The 24,912-nt window shown below is 39.2% G+C and overlaps 1 protein-coding gene across 1 annotated transcript; it reads left to right on the top strand.

The window, feature by feature from the left end:
* Positions 1-538: 538 nt before the first annotated feature.
* MPP4 (MAGUK p55 scaffold protein 4) lies at positions 539-23,780 on the top strand. The gene is made up of 21 exons (XM_061377695.1): positions 539-587; positions 2,620-2,741; positions 3,632-3,709; positions 4,433-4,513; positions 5,056-5,187; positions 5,806-5,887; positions 7,023-7,108; positions 8,094-8,165; positions 8,619-8,815; positions 9,845-9,909; positions 10,680-10,697; positions 11,701-11,739; positions 12,461-12,481; positions 13,805-13,819; positions 15,229-15,270; positions 16,070-16,240; positions 17,116-17,196; positions 18,156-18,249; positions 20,224-20,332; positions 20,995-21,129; positions 23,329-23,780. The coding sequence occupies exons 1-21, from the start codon at positions 554-556 to the stop codon at positions 23,518-23,520; spliced, it is 1,866 nt and encodes a 621-aa protein (XP_061233679.1). The 5' UTR covers positions 539-553; the 3' UTR covers positions 23,521-23,780.
* The last annotated feature ends 1,132 nt before the right edge of the window (positions 23,781-24,912 follow it).

Below are 24,912 nucleotides of genomic sequence, written 5' to 3'. Positions count from 1 at the left end.
TTTTTGCAAAATCATGTCTTTGCTCAATGACAATTCATTAGAAACTCCAGAGTCTTTAATAGTGTCAATAACAAGAAGAATTAAATGTAATATGTTCTCAAGTATTGTTTTCCAAGCTATATTGATGTAAAAGAGGCTTTAAAAGTCTAAAACATGACAACTTTCCATGGTAGTGCTCTTAAAAAGCTGGAACAGAAGATGCATCAAATCATTCGTTGTTTTAGATTGCTTAATGAAGCAACCTAATGACAATTCCATAAAGGAAATAGAATGTATTGCAACTGAAGTTTGTCTGCATTTTGGGTGCTGGTCGGTAACTGAAGTTACAGGTGGGACTTGTGCATCTAATTCATTCTTGCAACATGTTGAGCACTTCAATGAGTGGTTGCCCCCCTTCTTTTAAATTCTGCTTTCTTATCAATCTAAAATACCTGACAGAATTCTGATATGAGTGTACTCTTTTCTCTAGTTCAGCATCTATCTTTGTGAATCCTGCTTGGTGTGAATGCAGCACTCAAAGAAGTGGGTGGAATCTCCTTGAATAAAGGAAAAGATGGAGGTGCCAACAGTCTGCAGTCAAGATAATGGTACTCATAACTTCTGCATCTCTTTCAAAGAGAAAGATAAATGACAGAAAGTTTTATTCCTTGGTCTCTGTAGCTCTTCTTCCATTAAGTTATGAGAGAGATGAACATGTCTAGAAGTATTACTACTTCATCATTGTAATTATTCCTGATGTTTAGTGGTGGTATGCAGTTAATCTGGAGAGTGACAGAAGAGGATACCAGGCATATGTTTCTGGCTGCTCCATCAAGGGTCTCTGCAGCTCCATCAAGAACGACTCATAATAGCAAGAGGGGACTTTTTTGCTTAAGGAAATCTTCTGTGCTTTTGTCTGGAACATCTTGGTCTATTTGAGCCCAGCTTGATGTAGGAGAAGCATTTGAGGAGATAATTAATCCAAGTCATTTCAAAAAGAGGCAGCCAGTAATAAGATAAATATTTTAAGTGTCTTCACTAAAGGCAGGTTGTTCCTGTAGAAAAGAATCCTTTTAAGAAACCTGTTTTGAGAGATATTTCTCTGTGGGGCACACAATCAGGGTTCACTGAGTTTGATTTTTGTAAGTGCTTTAGATGTCTGCTTTCCAGAAACAGATGGCTCCTGATAATGAGGTGTATTTCCAGGCTTTCCCAGTTTGGATAGTTCTGCCTGATGATTGAAGTGAAAGTCCCATCTGCAGAAACTTAGCAGGCAAATACCTGTATAAATTCATGCACAAGGAAAATACCTCAGTGAAACTAAAGTTGAAGATAGATTTCACATAAGTATTGGTAACAAGGCCTAGAGCTGATACAGGACACAATTAACTGTCAATGGCTATAAAAAATGTGCTCAGTAGAGAAATAAAAAGGGCTTCCATGTTTAGGTTAGCTGTAGCAACTAGATAACAGCAGCTGTTACTGTCTGCAGTAGAGAGTACTCAGCTATCCTGGGGCTGCTGGGATGAGCTTTAGGAAATTACTATTTTGACTTCGGCTGATGTGCCTTTAGAAGCTCCTAGTCTCGGTTTTATGCCAACATGTTTTTTTGTATTACAGTATTACTTATTGAAACACGCCAGCTTTAATGGAGTAAACAAATAAATATCAAGTCTCTGGTTACACTGGTATTGTATGATTACTTTGGCACTAAAAAGCAGAGAGACAGCTTATGCTTAGCAAAATACACAAGAGTTGAAAACTTACTTTCCGTTGGCATGCATTTGGGAGTCAGGCATCCAACTCCTATGGTCTCTTTAAGAACCCTTATAGCTCAGTAAATCAGACTTCTAGTATTTGGTATGGTGTTGTATCACTGCTGTTGTAAGCATTGTTTCTGGGGAAGTGTCACATATCAGAAATGATCTGTTGTCATTTCTGAGGGAAATTAAATTTTATGCACTCACAAAAATCCAGTTTGTATCTAGGTCTGGCTGTTAGGTGTTATCTATCTGTCACCTCTTAGCTTCTGCCTCTTTGAGATTTTTAGGAAGACACTGGGTTTTTTTGGTTTTCCGCTGTATTTGGATACTGTTCCTAACAGATCAAGTGCTGCTTCTAATTACAGGAAGGGTTCTTGCCCTTTCTTGGGATGTGTTCTGGGTGTCTGTGACAGTGGTATGTATTTGGATGGAATTCGCATCCTCGTTAGTGATGTTCTACAAAATGGCTGCATTTTCAAAGAGTGGAGAAAAACAGATGGTTCCTGGCCCAAGGAGTCGATCACCCAGTAGAAAAGCCCATCAAATGAACAAGCAACCTTTTATGTTTACCTCTTCTCAGTATGAGGTACAGTCTTGATCTCAGACTGGTATATGTGAGATTCCCTGTGTGTTTTTTCTCACAAGTCAGTTAAGAACTGCTAGTATGGACCTACCCCTGCTGGTTAATAAAATAATAAAATAAAACTATGCAATAGACCTGATTGCAGGAAACAAGCAAGACAGACAAGAAATTAGTGCATTTCTTGGAGGTATACATGGAGGAAAGGTGCTTTTCAAAGGCCTGGTCACTGTTTGGCTTTGGTTGGTCTTCTCTTTGTACTGAAGTGTCTTGCGCTTTTCTGTTTCTTGGGCTCAGGTGTATCTCATGTTCTGACTCTAGTGCTACAAGAACTGAGTTTGCTCTGTAAAAGGGATGTCAATGGCGTTGGCATGTTATATGACCTGCTCAGATCTCGCTGGCTGCAAGCACTTTTAAAGGTAAAGTAATATTCAGCTATGAAGGCAGAGGCTTCCTGGAGAACAATCTCTGGGGCATAGTTACTTTATTTTGCCATATCAAGACAATAAATGTGTGTTTACACTAAGTGCAGGCAGTCCTAACGTCAGTCCCAACATCAGCAGTCAAGGTGAACCAAACCACTTTTGCTTTAAAGAAAAATAATTATTCTCTTTCATAATGTCCTGGGCATTCAAGCTCTTCCACTTTACATGTCTGTACTGGGGCCAGGGGAGCACTGCTCAGCTGTCTTTTCTTATATCTTTGTATGGCAGTACATCCCACTTGTTGGCATGGATGCTTGTGAAATTACATTTTTCCACTTTGCTCACTCTGATCTGATGTATAGTTAAGATTTTCTGTTGTTACTAACACCAGTCAAAACTCTATCATATCTATGGAGCAGAATTGTATCCCTAAGACAAATTATGAACAAGTTCTGCTTTTTCTGTAACAAGGATTTTGAATTTTTTTACATTTTAAAGAAATAAAACTTGCAGTGGATACAAAATTCCATAAGGCCATTTTAAATACAGCCATTTATTTTGTTTAAAATTAAATTTATTTTGTTAACCATGCTTGCAACTAGAGGAAGCAAGCTACACAAATAACACTATTGGGCTGTTGTCGTGTAATGAGCTTTTCTCACTGGAAAATTCAAAACTCCAGCATACCTGGCTAGCTGGGTAATAATATAGAGAGACAATGAGTTATAGGCTCAATTCCAGATGCACTGAATGTTGGGGGTTAAGATGCAAGCTCTTTGGACTGGGAAATTCCTAGAAATATGTGTATGTTTTATTTTTCTATATAATCCTGTGAGAAGATCATATCATCTTTGCATTGTCTTGTCTGTCATGGCATACAATAGATTTATGAATGCCTCCAACACTATCTCGAAAAAAGACCAGTTCCTGTCACGCTGCAGGCACGCACATTGAATCGTGAGGTAAGATGGTGTATACAGAGTGTATTGCTGTACTTAACTCATATTGAATTAGTCAACTTAGCTGCAAATAAGTGTTCTGGCATTTGTTGTTTGTCTCGGGTCTGAGTACACTATATAAACTTGAAGGATTCCCTCTTTGCACTTTTGTCAGTCTACCAATAACTCTTACTGTGTTGAGAGGAGGGGATTAGAAATGTGTACAGCCATGCTTATCAGACTGCGTGAACCCTGGCGAGTGTGGTGAACACCTAAATTGTTTCAACCACTACTTATGTATTTTAATTGCTATGTACCTGGGTGGTTCAGTGTTATGGCTACAATCAAGCAGTTTGACATGAGGAATTTGAAAAGCTTTTTGGATTTTTCTAATCATAATAGCTGATTAATTCTTAAATTTCTGTATTAGTGGGAAAGCTAATGACTAAGTCCAGAAACTGGCACCAGCGATGAAATCAATTGAGGTATGGGAGAAAAAAATAAATCAATTAGAGTGCATGTCACAGCACCTGAACTAAATTAAGCCTGTGTGCAAGCAGGATTATTGTGCAGCTGTTACTGTATTGTCCAGTTCTAGAGCAAACTGTATGGGTATGCTCAGAGTCACTTAGCCTGGGGGTGCTCAGCACTCTCCTCGTACGTTTTCTTCCCAAATTCAGTTTATATCTTTCTAAATTAATTGTTCTCCAGAACCAGTCTCTGTGCTTTCTCTCTTGTATTTATCAGGTGGTAGAGCTACTGCGTGAAGCCCCTCAGTCTGGTGAGATCAAAGAACTAAGGCAGCTACTGCGTGCTCCACACTTAAAGGCAAGTCCTGCATAAGGAAAGAAGTTTGCTCCCAGAGCTGTCTGCTGTGAGAATGGAAACAGATGGCCAGCTGTTCACAAGAATCGGCACAGGAGCCAGAAGATGTATAATTTTCTACTCCTGAACTAACCTACTTGTGAAATCAGATGTGGACTCTGTATCTGAAATAACTCCAGTGGGTTGCAATTTATTTAAGGGCTATGTTTTAGAGAGATGTTTCATTACACAGTTAAATTCCAAGCATTTGATGCAAACACCTAAAACCAAGTTTTCCTTGGAATTTCAAAACCTGCATTCTTTACCCTAGAGCTCCAAACAGAAACATTTCATCTTTTGTAAGTTTTTCCAGAAGAAGTAGAGAGGAATGGTTCGTAAAGCTCACAGTTTGAAAGAAAATGACAACATGTGAAAGAGATCTGTGTTCACACAGTAACTTACTCACCGATCTCTGTTTTCTGACCAGTTACTGTTTAAAGCTGTTCTATTTTATGATTGATCTTTGCTTATGGGTTTATTGGTTGGTTGGTTTGGTTTTGTCACAGGCCTTGCTCTCTGCTCATGATACTATAGCCCAGAAAGATTTTGAACCAACCCTTCCACCACTGCCAGACAACATACCTGAAAATGAGGAAGCCATGAGGATTGTCTGCTTAGTGAAGAACAACCAGCCTCTGGTGAGGGAGCTTTCTGATATTTGACAAACTACTTAAACTCGCACAAGCACTTATAATGCATCACATGCACACTGGTTTCTTTCCAAGAATGTCACAGAGACTGTGTGCACTCTTGCTCACTTCTTAATGGAGTCACAGGAATTGCTGAGGTTGGAAAGGACCTTAGGAGACCATCTAGCCCTGCACAGTGCTTTGTCCACTCAGCTCTTGAACATTTGGCAGATGTTTTTCTCATATAATGAAAATGCAAATTAGATTAAGAGCTATTCCCTTGGCCAAAATAGGGAGGGAAGAAAGTGTCTGAAAGGTGCTATAGAAATCATTTGTGTTTCTAAGCACAAAACATTGCATAGCTTAACTAATCTGTTTTGGGAAAAGATTGCTATAACATTTGAAATAGAAAAGACTGTTTACAGTCAATGCGGTCATCTTATCATGATGAAAGTTGAAGACTTAGTGCTAATAATGATACATTATCACTAGATCTGTGTGGTATTAAGGAGGCTATAACTTTGAGTCCCTTTTTGTCATTGCAAAGATTAAACTTGTGATGTGAAAGGAAACTTACTGGGGTTCTTCAGTGATGAGTGTGTTTTTTTCTCTGTTTTTATTTGCCAGGGTGCCACCATAAAGCGCCACGAGATAACAGGTGACATAACAGTTGCCCGTGTGATCCACGGTGGGCTAGCAGACAGAAGTGGTATGTGTAACTTGAAGCAGTGATACAAACTGTTTAACTTGAAATAAGATATCTGAAGTAAGATAATAGCTTAGCTTCTGTAATTAGCCTTGCATTATAGAGCAAGAAGATGTGTAGGTTGGACAGCACTGTAAATAGTGAAATGTTGCAGCAATTTGGCTTTATTCATTAATTTTCATATTAATGTGTTATGCTTGAGACTAAGTTGAAGTACAAATCCAGTTTCGTTGTGTATTGGCACCAATACCTGGATACATCAGTCCAGATACTGATCAGGAATATCCCCAGTTACAGTGTAGTATGAATACCAGCAGCTCATTCCCTAATGGATAAATGGAAAACATGAGTAGTCCGTGACTCTATAAGATAACGGGCCTTAAGGAATACATAGTAATGCTTTTGGCACTAGTCTACTGAATACTTTGGCAGTATTAGTTGCTAAGCAATCTCCCAAGGAGTTTCCTTGGAAGTGTTACTACTTTGTCATCCTAGAATTGAATGTGTTCCATGTTCCTTGGGAAATTTTATGTAACTAAAATGTAAACCAGCAGAAGTAACACTGAACTGTAATCATTATGAAATAGTTCCTTTTAGCTATTGCCTGAGCAATAGCTGATCAAGTTGCTAGTTTGATTGATTTTTTTAATTGAGCTGAAGGCCAATGTAAAAGTAAACAATGTTGTGAAGACTTTGTGAAGGCAGAGAGGAGTCCCAAAGCTTCCCAGTGCACCTAGAAATTTTAAGGGTCTGATACCAATTCTTATGGTCTATTACTATAACGAGGTTAGCTGGAATAGGTCTAGAGACTACTTTGGGAAATTGAGATATACTAAAACGTTGATGCTACTTTTAAGGCAATTTATCAATAGGTTGTAAACATGTTGTATGGGGGAGGTGGGAGGAAATAAGAAAACTGAAGCATGCAAGCTCCTTGTGACCCACAGGAGCCTGCAGTCCTATCCAGGGGCAATGTAGCTTAAATCCAGAATATCTTCCTACCTACCTGGTGTATGGGAACTTATAATGCTGACTTCCAAACCTGTGGTACATCTGTTTGTTCATGCCTTGCCTACCCAAGATAATCCATGCCGTGATAAAACTGCTGCTGCTGCTTTCATCCTTGTTTTCACTGTAGGGTTGCTGTATGCTGGAGACAAACTGGTAGAAGTAAATGGAGTTCCTGTTGAGGGACTTGAGCCTGAGCAAGTTATCAATATTCTGGTACTGAATCTTTTTTCTACTTTGTACCTTAACTGTATGCTGTTTCTTTTACACACATGTGCACACACATGTGCTCTTAGAGGAGAAAGTCTGAAATTTGTAACACAAAGTTCAGATTGTTCGCTTACTGTGGAAGAAGTTCACAACTACTCATTAGAATTAGAATACAGGACACCAGAATTAAATCTAACCCTTGGTTTGGTTTGTGAATGTGACCATTCTACCTGCAGCTTCTGGGAAAAATACTGATTTATTCAGACTTCACTGATTCCTATTTTTTCTAGAAGCTCCACCCACTTAATATTTCACAAGAAAGTACTGGAAAGGTGCTGCTCTTATAAGAGTCCATCTTATAAAATGCAATAAAAGCAGAGTAAAGGAGCTTGCAAGCTACATCACTTACCTTGCAATAAAGGGCAGTGGTAATTACTGTTGTCAAAAGTCACATGAAGTCTGTTGAGCTGTCACTGTTACTTGTCATTTTGCTCATGGCCTTTGAGGGCTTTTCACTGTGAAGTGTTAGTGCTAGTCAGTAAGGTATTGCTATATGTAATCAGTATCAAATCTATGTGTTATTTCCTCGGTTGTGCTATTTCCAGACATAAGAAATACAAGCTGTACTAGGATATTAAACTTTTTTCTCTTCCCCCTTTTACATCACTTGTCTAATCAGATCCTACTGCTAATTTAATTAGATTTCAGTAGAAAAGTTTAATATGAATTAACATTTAAATTATATAATATTAAATTATTTATTAAAAAAATGTATCTCATTGAATTAAAAATATTTAGGAAGACATTGAATTGTCATTCTTGAGTTTCCATTGAAAAAAGTGTTGTCACATAGACTCTGTCTACCTAAATTCTATTTGTAATATAGACATTATAGTAACTACAAAGCCCTGCAGTGTTAAGCTTATGTTGCCAATGTCTGGTTATTTGTACTGAATATTAGTAATGTTCTACTCTTTTTCTAATCATTTAGGCCCTGTCTCAGGGGACAATTATGTTCAAATTAATTCCTGTTTCTGACCGGCCTGTCAGCAACCAAACAACAGTAAGAGACATTATTTTTTCTGGATTGTTACTGCAGTTACCCTAATAACATCTAATGGTGTGATACAAAGCAATGGTGTTGATTAGAAGTTTACTGCAGTCTGAAGTGTTAATTGCCTTTATGGTGACCTCTCATCTGGCATCAATATGCTCTTGCTGAAACAGTAAAGATACTAAGCTGAAATGTAGCTGTATTAAAGGTCATGCAGCCAGTTTCAGTGTGATCTACAGGTTGAATGTCAATTCTTTTCACAATGTATGGGATTTTTTTTCTCCTTTAAAGAACAGACAAGGTTTGGGGTTTGATCTGGTTTTAAAAACATGAATAATTGTGAATTGACATGTCAATATCTGATCCTGTGATTATAAAGCTCATGTTCTATCTGTTCTAAACAAGGCTTCCACTCATTCCTAAACAAGGCTTCCAGTTATTCTTGTATAATTTCTTTACCAGCTCTATGTGCGAGCGATGGCAGATTACTGGCCCTTGCAAGATCCTGGCATACCATGTGCTGATGCAGGTTTGCCTTTTAAGAAGGGTGAAATACTTCAGATTGTGGACCAGAATGATGTTTTCTGGTGGCAAGCCAGGAAAGTTTCAGATCTCAGTGCCTGTGCTGGACTTATACCCTCAAATCATCTTCTTAAAAGGTAAAGAAGTTGTAATTTTTGTGAGTCCCAGTTTAAAAATTAGCCTGGTATTCAGACTTTGCTACTTAAATTTTTTTGTAAGCTATTTAGCAGTATGATTCAGTGGCATCTGACACACATATTTCCTCTTCCTCTTCTCTGACTTCTTGCTCTCCTTCCTTTAAGAGTATCTATGTGAGAACAAGCTTTTGAAAGCACCTTATCTTAAACTGATGCCTAAGAAGCGCACAGCAGTTACCTAGTCTCTATGCTAGTTGCTAAGACATCTGATGGGAGTGTAGCAGCTTTGGTCAAAACTTAGTGGAACCCAATTAAAAGAATAGGGGAGGAGGGAGAGGGAACCCCAAAACAAACCCCCCAAACACAAGCAAAAAAAATATGCTCAAGGAAGAATAGGGATTCCTTGACTATTATTTTCTGCTTAGAGAGACCATTATTTTTATATTACATGCTTTCTGAACTAGAGTACCTAAGCTGCTGTGACATACTTTCGGTACGATACTCTAACCATATGTCCTGTCTGTCCTAAGAAAAACACAAGACCCCACAGTTGTGGATTATAGGCTTAATTTTGTACTATACGTAAACCTAGCTGTGGTCTGTAATGAAATGAAATGAAAGCTGAAATGAAACTAGGTTCTGACTGAGGTTGCAAGAGGTTCTGTATAGTAACAGAGGCAGTGATACATACTACTGTCCATAGCAGTAGCAGTACTGTCCATAGCAGTAGCGTACTCTTCTATTTCCAGGAGTCTGGACCACAGTATGGTTCCTGTCCTTATATGTAAACTCAGGATATTGTAAATACTTGTGGGCTGTTGATTTGGAGATTGCCTTTAAGTCATTCTGGTAGCATATTGACTTTCTTTCAGGGCTTTGCAGTAGGCTAAACCACTCATATTTCCATTCTTATTGTCTTCTGTCAGCTCAGTATCGACTGATCTTATGTTTAAGCAGTGAATCAGAAAGAAGTATAATGTGTTTGTGGAAGTTTTGTTTCTTTAACTGTAATAAGTTATTTCTATGCAGGAAGCAGCGAGAATTCTGGTGGTCTCAGCCTTTCCAGCCCCATCTTTGTCTCAAATCATCAATGTGTGAGTGAAATGTTACTTGAATGGCAGAGCAGGAAATAAAAGGGTTTATTTCCAGGGATACTGAAATAGAAGCTCATACAATCCAGTTTAATTCAAAGACATTGTTTCTGGAGCTGTCTTGTCACCTCAGAAGTGTGTTAACTATCCCCAGGAAAATGAATACTTAATGGTAGTTGCACCTGAAGTACTGATGGTGGAGGTAGTTGTGCCCAGTGTACTTGGGATCTGACTGAGAGAAGTTATGAATTCAACTCCTGCAGTCTGTAAGATCTAGGTGCTCTCTAGAAGAGACAGTTCTCTCAGAACTGGACGTGAGTCTTGAGGTGACATGTGTACTAGCCTGGCTTTCCAGGACACAGTTAAAACTTCTTCACTGGAGGTGCCATGAAATATGTTTAGAATGTTTCTTTGTTACCAGAACTACTGAGAGAAAGGTAGAACTTTTTTTCCTCAAGGTGTAAAATAAGCTCTGATGCCCATGAGTTTATTCATGCTGATAATCCAGAAACGTTATCATCTGCCTATACTTTCTGTAAACATGCCAAATCATTTCCAGAATAAGAATGTTCTTCCTGTTTTCTCTCTCCCCATTTTGTTCTATGGTTCTTTATGATAGTACAAGATCAATTCTCTTGTGATAACTCCCAGATGGAGTGTGTTTCATTGCCTGGGATTTTTCTTGCACTGATTGCTTTGTTCGTTAGAGCTGGGTCTCTCTTTCACTGTAATTTTATTTCATTTAACTGCTTCAATGGATATGCTGTGGGCAGTAAGCACTGTGGAAGAAGGTAAGAAATCATCAGTGCTGTCTGGGACAGCACTGCATTCCTGTACCTGGAATCAATATAGCACATGGTTTACAGGCTTTTTCAAAAGTTTTCAGAAATAAGACAGTACATGTCAATGAAAGACAACTTCTTGGCATTTTGTGTGCTTAGCATAATTGAAATCAAGCCCTTTTTCAGTTGAAATAGTAGAAGCTTATGTTGTCTTGAAGTGGAAACTTAAGCTATGCATTATCTGGTAGGGAGCTGGGAGTTTCGGTGGGTTGCTAAGAGGAAGCAAAGGCTACATTTCCTCCCTCTCTTTTCCTCTCCTTCTTTTTCCCATCTTCAGCAGCTGACCTGAGCAGTTCTGAGAGAGTTTTTCATTAAAGGATACGTATGGGCAGAATATGGTTGACGGTTGCCCTGTAAAACAGCTTCTATTTGGTCCTATCTGGAGGGGCACGCAAGAACAGAACGCACAAACAGTGCAGTATTATGACCCCATGAGATTGCATTTCAGGGATGTCAATTGATGTGATTCCAGGATGGAGAAGGAGCTGAATCAATCTTTTCCTTTTCTTCCTTGTAAAAATCGTGGTAAAAACAACCAAGCAAAACTCCTTCCTTGAGCGAAGCAGACTGGAAAGATACGCACTTTTTAAAGCTACAGGAGAGAAGGAAGGGAGTGGAAAATTGTATTCTGACATGATAATACTTAAGAAATAGATATTTACAGGATAAACAGCAATAGCCATGTTAAACCTTTTATTACTTCAAAGGGAGAATTCCAGCTACATGTTTGCCTCTCCGCTGCAAGCCCTTCAGAGCACTAGTTTTAGAAGAGCCTTTTGCACATCAGTAAGTTGGAGTTAACGGTAAAAATACTTAAAGAAGTCTAAAGCTGATCTGAGTTTCAAGTATTTTCTTTCTGATGTCTGAGTTCAGTCTTGTAAGGCCTGTAAGGTTTTTTTTTTCCTCCCCAGTGTTTTTTCTGATTCAGATTACTTTTTTCCTTGTGTTGTAGAGGATGACATGCAGATTGATGAGAAGTGTGTGGAAACAGGTAACTGAATTCACTTGAGATTATTCTATTTGCTTTAAGATAGTAGCTAGTTAAAGCCTCGTTTTGTTTCCCAAATAAAAACACTCACTCTCCTAGTGAACTTACTGGTAGAAAATGCTTTTTTTTTTCTTACCCTGAAACCTCATCCTATATTAGTGTATTAAAATGTGCTATATGCATGTACAGTCCTTACAGCAAAATGCTGTGCTAAAAGAGGGACCACCCCAACAATATCTCCCTGAATGAGATCTGATCTCTCTGATTCAGGTTTTGGACCGTGGCTGTAATGTTACCACAGTTTTTGCCACAGATGATTGTAGTCTTGGAGAACCCACTCAATTAATTGTCAAGAAACTGATGTTGGGAGACTATTTTTTTTTTCTGAGCAAGAATTTTATATATAAATAGAATATGTGAAGACTGTTAGCTTGGCTTGCTCCCTAGAGCAGCAGAGCTCATTCTTCCTTACCCTGAGGTAATTCAGAAAGGTCTTATGGAGGGATGGGATCCTGCAGGACTGGGTGGAGAGAGACCAGACAGTTAATTCAAGTATAGTGAGCTGTATTTTGCCACCTCAGCGTAGTGGAAAGAGGAAAAATATGTATGAGACTGTGATAGGAGCTGGAAATTTGATTTTCTTCTGAAATTCTGTACTAAGACAGAACTAAATTTTGATATTTATTTTTTTTTAATATCTTTGCAATCTGGATTGGTAACCAAGATGAAGAAACTTTTGAGTCTGGTAAGTGCCTCTGACCTACCTCCAAATTCCTTGCTATTGTTCTGCTGTGAGAAGGGCACGTACAGTCAAGTATCTTAAAAACAAGCAGGTGACAGAAAACAGAATTCCATTTTTGCTTTAGAAGCTGTTCTGGCTTGCAAAGCCATTATATAAAATTTTGTTGCCTTAAAATCATCCTCGTGCTCTCTGATTATTTTAAGTAATAAGGTTTTTGTCTTGTTACCCACAAGAGAGTGTTTCCTCTCATGCATCGGTATCAGATCTGTTTATCAAATCCTAATCAGTTATACTCACGCAAGCTGTGACAGCAGGAGCTGCACTGATGTCAGCAGGTAATTGGATTACAACATCAGCTCCTATAGCCACTGGGGATTCAGGCCTCCATTACTCTAAGGTAAACAGGAGAGCTGTTCTGGACTCCTGATTGTGTGTATGACTGGCATACAAAACAGAGAAATGCTTTTATAGGAGGAATGATTTATATATGGCATACAATCAATCAGTGCCTTTTTTTGTTTTAACCAAGCTGTTTGGTTAAAAAACAAATGTGGTTTGTTTGGGGTTTTTTTTTGTGAGTGGTTTTATTGTTTAGGTTTTTTTTTTGTTTGGTTTTGTTTTGTTTTTTTTTTAGGGTGCAGCTACCTATTTACAGCATATTCAGAGTTCTGCAAAAATTAGGTATTCTAAAATAAATCAGTTCCCCACTAAGCTAAATCTACTACTGCTAAACTTCCTGTTTGAGATATTTGGTACCTTGTGGAGAAAATGTCATTTCACCTTACATTTGCTCTTCTCCACAAGGTTCCTACATGCCAGTCAGATCTTCTCACCACACGTGGCTAGTTCTCTTCCACCTCTAAAGCAAAGCCCAAAGCCTTTAAGACAACCAGCAGGTCTAGAGGGCAGCCTTTTATTTACGGGCTAGAATGTTTCTGATAACTGCACTTGGGGATTACTCTTGCAAATCCTATTCCCTCCTCAGTGCTGAGTCAGCTCACTGTGTATCCAGTCAGAATAACAAAGGTGCAAATGTTTGCTATCCTATATTTTGCTTTAAGCATTAGTTGAGTATCTGTGTGATGTATTTTGCAAGTACAATACTGACATAGATGCTGTAGCTGAGTCTCTTCTTTGGAAACTGAGAATTCATGCTCGATCAGGCATGTTTTAGATTTAAAGCCTGCAGTACCTGTTTCCTAAATTTCCTAAATACCTTGGATGATGCTGGTTGATTTTTTTTTATTATTTTTATTTTTTAAATCTTCATATTGAGTGTCTTCTCAAAACTAACTGGTTTATGTCTGTCTCTATTTCAATGTGCAGAGGAGCTTAAAGAAGGTAATAGTAACTTTTCTCTCCCTGTCTTCTGTAAGCATTAATCTCTTATAATTTATCTGCACTTATTGCTTGTTCCTTGCAGGATTCCATACTGCACTACATGCCATAGAACAGAGAGTAGATAAAGCAGAAATGCTCAGTTTGAATGGTGGCTCAGAAGACCTGAAGATAGAAATAATGCAGGCATATGTCAGCTGAACAGTACTCTGAACAAGCAGTGTTCTGCCAAGTACTCTTCCTATAGTCATAAACAGGGAGTTGTTAGTACATATAGAAATATAGAAATAAAACTGCATTTTTAAAGGTGCAAGTAGCAAAGAGTGTAGAGATGTGAAAGAAGAGTAACTAAGATATATCTGATTTTAATACTTGCATGCTCTATGCAATAACTATCAATCAAAGAATCTAGTGCTAAAAGATGAAACATTTCCTATTTTGCAAATTAACGTTCCTGCCTTAGAACAATTACTGCCTTTAAAGCTGTGTCTATGTCTTCTGTATCTTATTATTGCTTTAACAAGCCCTAAATGGAATAAACAGTTTGGACAATTCCATGCATAATTAGGCAAAAATTAGGAGTTCTTTTTGAAGAGAAATCTAAACCCTGCTGATGCCATGTTTTTTCTGTACTTATTTGTGACCAATCACCTCTATAAATTAATTTCTGACTGTTAAATCATTGATTTATTGGGAAATTTGTGGTTTTGAGCCTTCTAAGAGAGATCTAATTTTTAAAAAATACATACAGAGATTTAGAATGCTCACCTGAATGGTTAAGCCTTCACAAAGAACAGCATGAGAATGGGTACAGAAAGAATTAGAAGAAGGAGATTAGTTTGGGGTGGTGGAGCACAGATACCACTGATCCAAAGAAGTTTAAAAAGGAATAATAAAATCGGGTCTTAATTCTGCCTGAAAAATCTGAGCAGATGCATGCTATCAGTCAGAAAGAGTTATAAGTTATTTCTGATTTTGAGCTACTGATTTGTTGATAATTGTAATGTTACAACTAAAGAAATCCTGTAAGATAGCAGTCACCTGAAAAGCTTAAATTCTGTGGAGGTCTTTTTTCTTCTATAACTATTTAAAAAAAAAATAATAAAAGAGTTTCAAATAGAATTTAGAAAATACCAAGATTTTCTAAGTTTAATTTTTGTCTTGCAGAAATACTGGTGCTTTGAGTTGGTCATTGGTCCTGTGAAATATTTGAATATTTTACGTTATGGAGTATTGTGTCTTTATTATTATTATTATTGATTTTTTTCTTCGATTAGTCATGGTACTTCCATATGTTTACTAAAACACTGTTTTCCATCTGAGCTCATCAAGGATTGCTAGCTGTCTAGCTCTTAAGCTTTTACTGTTCTTTATTATTACTATTTCATGAGTATTTGTTCTTTATATTCTAGAGGATGAAGAATTTGGTGAATTTGGTCAAAGAGTCTTTATTGGTATGCAATGACTAAAGATAAGTAAGATGTTTGGGACTTGACCTAGATTAACTGCTTGTCTGAAGTTACTTGCTTTGTTCTTTATTTCATCTAAAACCTTACTGAATTGAATTCTACTTACTCTGCTTTCCAAACTTCAGGAGGTCTCTTTCCTCTTACTAATACCTGTTGTCTACATTTAAATCTCTCTTCCTGTTAGATTTCTACTAAGACCTGGCCACCACTATTTTAATTTGACTGGCTATTGAGATTTCCCTTACTTCTTGATTAATTTTGCTGTCACTGCGAATAATCATGGGGTTTTCCATTAGAAAGCTACATCTAAAAGTGAGGTTTTCAGAGTTGGATGCTAAGGTGAAGCAGCAAACCTATCCATGTTCCTAAACCATAATGGCCTTTAAAATATTTGAATTCGTTCTAGAAGCTGGAACAAATGCTGCAGATTTGCTTTAGGAGAGTGAATCAGCTACAACATCAAAAAAGAGTTGACCTGTTTCCTCATGCTGCTTTACATGGCCAGAAACTTCTTTGGCTTGTTTTGGGGATCCTGTGGAGGGTCTCCAATTCTGGGCTCATTTTCAAGTGATTTTCAGTGAAATCTGAACTCCTCTTCAGCTGTCTTTTCATGCTCAGAAGTTCTACCAAGCTGACATACTAAGTGCAGCAATGAAATCCACTGTCGCCCTGCAGAAAGCTCAAAAAAGCAGTATGTTGTGTAGGTTAGAGACACTCTAGACTGAAGAACTAGTTGCCTGCATCTTGGATGTATTTCTAGTACTGATGTCTTTGTCCATTACAGCTGGTTTCCGCAGAAGTATGCGCCTGTGTCGCAGGAAATCACGGACCAACCAGCAGTCATGTTACACTCGGTGCCCCAGCAGCTGTTACAGTGCACTTGCAGCTCCATATGAAGAAGTGGTTAGGTACCAGCGGCACCCTGCAGACCGCAACAGACTAATTATATTAGTGGGTAAGAGGTTAATTACTTATGCAAATTTCACAACCTGTAACAGAGGGGGGGAAACCATCAGTCATGGTCTGATCCACTGAGGTTTCTGCTGCTGACTGTACTGATTGCAGACTGTACTGGTAGTTCTCAAAGCAGCATTTCAAGGATGAGTGTCTGTCATTTGACTCTGTTACTGATTTTGAAGTTTAATGTACATATCATCTTCTTTGCTTGAGACAATGTTTTAAAAAGCCCTTAGAAGAAACTATACAGTTATGAACGACAGTTGATAATGGGTTATATTTGGGAAATAGTTTGGTTTTAGATTCAGCTGGGACTAGTACAAAAATTTGTAACTTACTAGAAAACATGGTTACGTGGACGCAATTCTACAACCAGTGTTAAATGCATGAATATGGAAGTGGTAAGAAGAATGTTTAAAATTGGAGACTAGAAAAAGCTCAGTCATGGGCAGTAGGAAAAGGTAAAAAGATGCCTTTAATAATGGTTGCTATAGGGAATACTGTATTGAGAAGGTTGCAGGCTCTCAAGTAGTGTTTAATGATAGTGTCTGAAAGGAAGCTATTGTTCTGCAGTGTTCAATGATCCTGATAAAGCAAACTGGGTAAAGGCAAATCCATTGTCTTTTCAAAGTCTAGAATTATTAGATGGTAATTTTTTTCTTTAAAATAGTGTTGCTGAGCTGCATTCTGGGTATGACTGTGTTGCTGGGAAGTGATTTGTACGCTGAATCAATCAAAATACTTCAGTCACTTCTGGTACATTTTGGGGAAACTTACATTTCATCTGTGTGCATGCAATGGGTTATGAAATGGGGGGGCGGATGCACGCAAAAAGTGCCTCTGTCAGTAATCAGTTGCTTTCCAACTTTTCAGGTCCTGCAGGAGTTGGTGTAAATGAGCTAAGGCGAAGGCTTATTGCAAGTAACCCACGAGAGTTTTCAAGTGCTATACCTCGTATGTAATGTCCTTCCTCCTTCCCCTGCTATTTGCTTCAAATGTGATTATGAAGTGTTACATACCTTCCTGTTGCTTTTGTGTATTCATACACTTTTTGCTGTATGGCTGTTTTTTCAACTGTGCTGCAAGCCAGAGTAATTTTGTTTTATAAGGGTTAGTTTAAAATACTATCTTTGTCCTTATTTTGGCAAATCGGACATAGGTATTTTCAAATTATAGCTCGTGAAATCCTTACAGCTTTATGTAACAGTAAACTATCTGCATGATTTTGTTTAATATTCTGTTTGCTTTTCCTAGATTTAATAGTGTTTCTTAGGTATCTTGTAAGTTCATAGTGTTTAAGCCATCAGATATGAGAATGAAGGAAACAGAAGTTGGTGCTTAATAGGCTTTACAGCTTTCCTTATTAGCCTTCTAGTCTCAGATGAGAATTAAACAGCTTAATTTCTGACGTAATAACTGAAACGGTGTCTACCTGTGCTTATTTGGTTCTTGTGATTTGGATAATCAAACAGGAAATATATGAATCTGAAGCTGTTCGAAAATTCAGTAATTCTTTTGTGCTTAAGATCCTAGTTACAGGGTAGGTGCAAGTGTAGGAAGATGTGTGGGATGTTTCTGAATCAACTTTAATCAGTTTTACATCAGAGGAGTAAAAACAGTTGTTCAACCAGTTCCAAAGCGGTTCTTGATTGGTTTGAATCAGATATTTGGATTAAACCACTCTTCTATTCCAAGAAATACAGATGTGCTCTGCTAATTTTCAAGGTTGCCACTGGGCAATCGGTAGAGCAGACAAGGCTTTTGCTCTGGATTAATAAGTGTAAACAACCCATTTTATTACTTATGAAAGTACTGATTTACACTTGGTCATGAAAGTTGTCACATTTTCATTTATAAAATTACAACAATTTACTTGCAGTTAATTTTTTGTGTGTGTGTTTATCTCCCTTCAGACACCACTCGTGTTCAGAAGAGTTATGAAATGAATGGTCGTGAATATCACTACGTATCAAAGGAAACTTTTGAAAACATGGTGTATAGCCACAGGTAAGTAGGAAAGATAAATTACACTTTTGTTACTTAAAATGTAACATGATCCAGGACATGACATTATTGTAGTTAGGTTCAAAGTCTGGGCTCCTCCACTTGTACTTACTACGTATGTTTGGTGTAAATTTAGGTCAAACTACTAGAGACCATTGCTTCAAAAAATGTGTTTGTTCAGTTGCAAATAAGTTCCTCTGCAATTAATCTCAGAATCCTTCTAAAACAAAGTGAGATCTCCAGTCCTGAACACGTTTCGTGTGCTTGTTAAGTTATGAGGTTTAACCTTTCTGGAACCCAGACTGCTTTCTAAAACTGAGCAGTGAGTCAGACCTGCTCCTGATCTACAACTACATAGCAGAATCCCTGCAGTGATGACATCTGAAGTAGCTGAACTGTAAGGGCTTAGACTTTCAACAGTGTCTCCTCCTTTCTGTGCATCAGTAAGTCCCCAAAGACAGACCAGCTCATCTACACTCCTTAAACTGCCTAAAGTGCTTTGAGATCTTCTGATTTATGAAGTTATTTGTACTATATAAATGAGCATTTTATCACTAGAATCACAACCTCTAAACAGATAATTTGTAACAAGAAGTAAGAAATTGTAAATTCTTTTACAAGAAGTAAAAAATTCTGTCCTGCATGACATCCTTGTCTCTAAACTGGAGAGAGATCAATTTGATGGATGGACCACTCAGTGGATAAAGAGCTGGCTGGATGGCCGCACACAAAGAGTTGTTGTCAATGGCTCGATGTCCGGCTGGAGACCAGTAACGAGGGGTGTCCCTCAGGGATCGGTGGTGGGACTGATCTTGTTTGACATCTTTGTCGCTGACATGGACAGTGGGATTGAGTGAGCCCTCAGCAAGTTTGCCAATGACACCAAGCTGTGTGGTTCGGTTGATACGCTGGAGGGAAGGAATGCCATCCAGAGGGACCTTGACACACTTGTGAGGTGGGCTGATGCCAACCTTATCAAGTTTAACCATGCCAAGTGCAAGGTCCTGCACCTGGGTCAGAGCAATCCCAGACACAGCTACAGGCTGGGCAGAGAAGAGATTCAGAGCAGCCCTGTGGAGAAGGACTTGGGGGTGCTGGTCGATGAGAAAATGAACATGAGCTGGCTTCAGTGTGAGCTTGCAGCCCAGAAAGCCAACCGTATCCTGGGCTGCATCAAAAGGAGTGTGACCAGCAGGTCGAAGGAGGTGATCCTGCCCCTTTATTCTGCTCTTATGAGACCTCACTTGGAGTATTGTGTGCAGTTCTGGTGTCCTCAGCATAAAAAGGACATGGAACTGTTGGAACAAGTCCAGAGGAGGGCCATGAGGATGATCAGGGGACTGGAGCACCTCCCGTATGAAGACAGGCCGAGAAAGTTGGGGCTGTTCAGCCTGGAGAAGAGAAGGCTGTGTGGAGACCTCATAGCAGCCTTCCAGTATCTGAAGGGGGCCTATAGGAATGCTGGGGATGGACTCTTCATTAGGGACTGTAGTGACAGGACAAGGGGTAATGGGTTAAAACGTAAACAGGGGAAGTTTAGATTGGATATAAGGAGGAAATTCTTTCCTGTTAGGGTGGTGAGGCACTGGAATAGGTTGCCCAGGGAGGTTGTGAATGCTCCATCCCTGGCAGTGTTCAAGGCCAGGTTGGACGGAGCCTTGGGTGACTTGGTTTTGTGTGAGGTGTCCCTGTCCATGGCAGGGAGGTTGGAACTTGATGATCTTAAGGTCCTTTCCAACCCTAACTATTCTATGACTCTATGAAATGCATGCTTTGAAGATGTCAGACTGTAGTGGTTCTGATTTTTGTGCCAGTGTAGCTGGGAAGAACAAAGGCAGAGGCTGTTCATCAGTGTTTATTGTGTTCTATACTCATTTTCTTGGTCACCGGATTACATCTGAAGATTTCATCCTTAAATGGAACCTTTTTGAGATTAAAGCGCTCTTTCATTTTTCTTCTTTCTTACCATTGTTGTAGAATGCTGGAATATGGGGAGTACAAAGGTTACCTGTATGGTACCAGTATTGATGCAGTGCGAACAGTCCTCGATGAAGGGAAGATCTGTGTCATAGATTTAGAACCACAGGTGAGTTGTAAAGGGGCAGGGAATTTAGAGTTCCTGTCTCCTGGAAGTAAGAATAATTCTCGGTACATTCTTGAGCTAATGGAACCGTATTAGTTGCTTTGTCTTGTTTTCTCACTTTAGCACACGGTGCTTATTTGTAATAGATTATTCTTTGCATGGATCTTGAGAGGTGGGTACTACAGTATGTGCAGGTCAGTATAGTTCATTTGTTTCTAAGTCAGCAGCTGCATTATCAGGTGGAATGGTACAGAAATGAGTTTTCATACTTGCTTAAAGCAAGATGCTTTCCTCCTGTATGGAGCACTCAATGTGTATTTTTTCCAAAGGTAACTCCCATTAGTTAAAAAAACAGGTTTCAGATTAATCTCTAATGTTGTTGATTGTAGAGATCTGTTAATGACAATGTCCCATCACTCACTGGGGTTGAAAGCATCTCCTAATAATGTTCCCAAGCAGAATTAAGTGATTGGAATGCTACAGTTGCTTAACAACATCTGGTCCAGGGATTATTAGTGAGGTCATTTTAAAGTAGATGTACCTGAAAAAGATTACTGCTAGGTCTGGAGATAACAGCATGTTATAAACAACTGGCTTTTTATGGGAGTGAAACTGAGATGAATGCACTTGAAATACTTCAGCTTCTTTTTACTCTTAATTTGCAGGGCATACAAGTAGCCCGGACCCATGAATTAAAGCCCTACATCATATTCATCAAGCCATCCAGCATAAGCTGCATGAGGCAGACTCGTAAAAATGCCAGGATCATTACAGATTATTATGTGAACATGAAATTCAAGGTGAGATTTGGGAATAAAAGGGACTGCTTATTATTCTGGGATTGTGTGTTTAGAACATAATATAGTTTACTATGTTAATTCTTAAAAAAATTAAAAAATTAAAAAATAGTGTGTCTTTTGGATCAAATCTAAGCTATTCTTGTCTTTTCCCATTTACTTGTTGGGATTTCTTCCCCCTCCAGATCTGCTTTTCAAGTGGAAGGCTTGTAATTTGTACCTAGGGGATTGAGGCATTTTGCTTTAAAATCTTTTGAAAGAGGAGGCTAGAGTTTCACCTATTTACTCCAAGTGAGGTCTCACGAGAGCAGAGTAGAGGGGCAGGATCATCCCCTTCGACCTGCTGGTCACACTCCTTTTGATGCAGCCCACGATACGGTTGGCTTTCTGAGCTGCAGGCGCACACTGAAGCTGGCTCATGTTCATTTTCTCATCGACCAGCACCCCCAAGTCCTTCTCCTTGGGTTGCTCTGAATCTCTTCTCTGCCCAGCCTGTAGCTGTGCCTGGGATTGCTCCGACCCAGGTGCAGGACCTTGCACTTGGCATGGTTAAACTTCATGAGGTTGGCATCAGCCCACCTCACAAGCGTGTCAAGGTCCCTCTGGATGGCATTCCTTCCCTCCAGCGTATCAGCCAAACCACACAGCTTGGTGTCATCGGCAAACTTGCTGAGGGCGCACTGTTCAGCCCGGAGAAGAGAAGGCTGTGTGGAGACCTCAGAGCAGCCTTCCAGTATCTGAAGGGGGCCTATAGGGGTGCTGGGGATGGACTCTTCATTAGGGACTGTAGTGACAGGACAAGCGGTAATGGGTTAAAACTTAAACAGGGGAAGTTTAGATTGGATATAAGGAGGAAATTCTTTCCTGTTAGGGTGGTGAGGCACTGGAATAGGTTGTCCAGGGAGGTTGTGAATGCTCCATCCCTGGCAGTGTTCAAGGCCAGGTTGGACGAGGCCTTGGGTAATATGGTTTAGAGCGAGGTGTCCCTGCCCATGGCAGGGGGGTTGGAACTTGATGATCTTAAGGTCCTTTCCAACTCTAACCATTCCATGATTCTATTATTCTATGATTCTATTTTAGGATGCTGGTTGTCAGAATTACTTGGGAAACATTACTGAAGGACAAAGGGATCCAGGAAGGCTGGATGCTCTTGAAGAATGAAATCCTTAAGGTGCAAGAGCAGGCAGTCCCTATGTGCTAAAAATCAAACTACTCTTTGGAAGTGTTCAAAAACCATGTAGATGAGGCCCTCGGTGATATGGTTTAATGGTGGTCTTGGCAGGCAATGGCTGCACTTGATGATCTTTAAAGGTCTTTTCCAATCTGGTTGATTCTATGATTTTGTATACTTTAGTTTTAATCATCTTGTGACAAGACTTGAGTCAATACACATTTACTGTTTGCACTGCAAATCTAGGAATATACTTCATTCAGTAATTTAATCGAATATCTTCATATAGTTATATGAATATATTGCTATTTCACACATATTTAATGACAGTGTCTGTATCAATTCTGTATTAAGTTTTATAGAAAACCCACAAATCCTGCTGGTAGAAAATGTGTTTCTTGTATTTACAATGTGCATTGTCACAACTGTTTCCATGCAAATCATAATCAAGCTTAGCATCTTAACATTTTGGAGACCTCTATATAAACTATATATAGAAATGAATCATGATTGTTCTGTCAAAGAAACATGAACAATGGGGAAATGAACTAGAATGTTGAATGAGAACACAAGTGTTAGTGGCTTGGCTCTCAAGTACCTAACATCCTCTGCCAGTGCTCATTAATAGAATAACCTTCCTGGGGCAAATGCAGCATACTGAGACACAAGGTATCTCCTTGGGAAGGATGTGGCAGTCAGGTTTGTTTCAGAGACTTGGTGCAGTCTGTGGCACAGGCGTACATTACTATAGCAAACTGTAAATTAAATGAAGTACACTGGTGCTATCCTAATCATAGAATGGTTTGGGTTGGAAAGGACCTTAAAGATAACCTATTTCCAATCCCCTGCCATGGGTAGGGACACCTTCCACTAGACTGGATTGCTCAAAGCCCCATCCAACCTCACCTTGAATATCTATTCACCTCTTGTTTACATGGCTCACATAGTTCTGCAGATGCCATGTAGGTATGTTTCTTTACACAACACTAACTTTACACAAAAGTTTTATAGACTTATTCTGTGTTCTGCAGGAAGAAGATTTACAGGAGATGGAAGATTCAGCTAAGAAAATGGAAGCTCAGTTTGGTCAGTTCTTTGACCAAGTCATTGTGAATGATAATTTACAAGAAGCATCTGCGCAACTGCTGTCTGCAGTCCATCGTGCACAGGATGAGCCCCAGTGGGTCCCTGCAATATGGATATGCTCAAACACTCAACCCTAATTCTGAGCAGCAGGCAGCTTCAGAAAGATTACGGCTTATGTTTTACTTCAAGAATAATCCTAATGTCAGGATTGCAAGAATTTATCTTTGTATGCAAGGGATTTGGAAGAGGATTAAGAAAGAAGCTGCTACAGGCGATATAATCATACTATGTTCTGTGTAGCTCTTCAGCTTTTTGTTACAGTTACATCCATTTTTGTACAAAAAATGAAATACTGAGTGCTCAATTATAAGAATAAATAAAAATCTATTTTGTTGCATGTATCTGCATAATTTACTTTTACATAGCTACAGTAAAGTCCTTTCCTTTTTATTAAGGTCACTCTGGTACTGTGATAGCTGTACATCCTGGAAGCCTTACTGACAAGCATTATTCAGTCAATATTCAGGCCAGAGCATCCTCTTTTTAGCATGCTGTCTTGGAGCAGAGAGTGTTATTTATTAAGTTATTGGTTTGTTGTTTATCCTTAAGACAGGAGCAGAATGCTGTGGTCACAATAAAAAATACTCTAGAAACCAGTTATTTTCACACTACCTGTAGGTTGTCTTTTCTTTTGCTCCATCAACTCAATACTGACAGCTGACAGAACATGGACTTACCAAAGAGGGAAATAGAGCCAGAAGCTCCTTTTCCTATTGGTTTGCTTCCCCGTGGCATGTTCTGTTCATCAAATGGTGCAGTGCTTGTGCCAAACAAAAGTTGCTCCCTCTTCACAGTTGTCTTGCTCCTTAAGGAACGCAGACAATTATTTGGTTAGCCTACCTCACCTTGGAGAAATATTAACAAAAGCAATTCAAAAAGCCGAGAAAGATTATTCAAAGCTAAATAGTGCAGCTACCACCATACTTGCTTGTTCTAGTCAGACCTTCTTTAGAGGTAAAACTGAAGAGTAGTGTGGGGTAAGTAGAGGGGTGAAATTGCTGCCAGCTCTATGTGCTTCTTGTCCAGGAGCAGCACCCCCTCCCGGCGATGTATTCCAGCATTTATGTACTCTTTCTTCTTGCCTAGTTTTCATGTGTTTGCTGACAGATGAATCTGCTTTCACTATTATAATATGTTCTTGTTTAAGTTGCATTTGCTTCATGTCTCTTTCTCCTAGAAGAAACTTTATCACGTTTCTTTTCACTTTTTTCTTTCCTTTTTTTTTTTTCTAAATTATGATTATTAATTTACAAACTGTCCCTGCTACACTCTCAAGGCGGCTGGAAACCTTGTCTTCCCACTACCGTGTATTTGATTTTACTCGCCCAAGGGACGACAATCTCCCGGCAGGGTCCTGCTGGAGGAGCCCCCAAACCGAACGCAAAGGCAGGCTACAGTGGGAGGTTGAGCCTGCCCTCCCACGCTCGAGGGGGGGATGCAGCGTCGGCCTGCCTATCCCGCAGCCCCTA

Source organism: Neopsephotus bourkii, unplaced genomic scaffold (assembly GCF_033783945.1).
Source record: "Neopsephotus bourkii isolate Nb327-2 ecotype Australia unplaced genomic scaffold, CSIRO-AGI_Nbou_v1 NB_196, whole genome shotgun sequence".
Classification (NCBI taxonomy): Eukaryota; Metazoa; Chordata; class Aves; order Psittaciformes; family Psittacidae; genus Neopsephotus; species Neopsephotus bourkii.
Note: the sequence above shows the minus strand (reverse complement) of the source record. Positions and strands in the feature narration are given on the sequence as shown.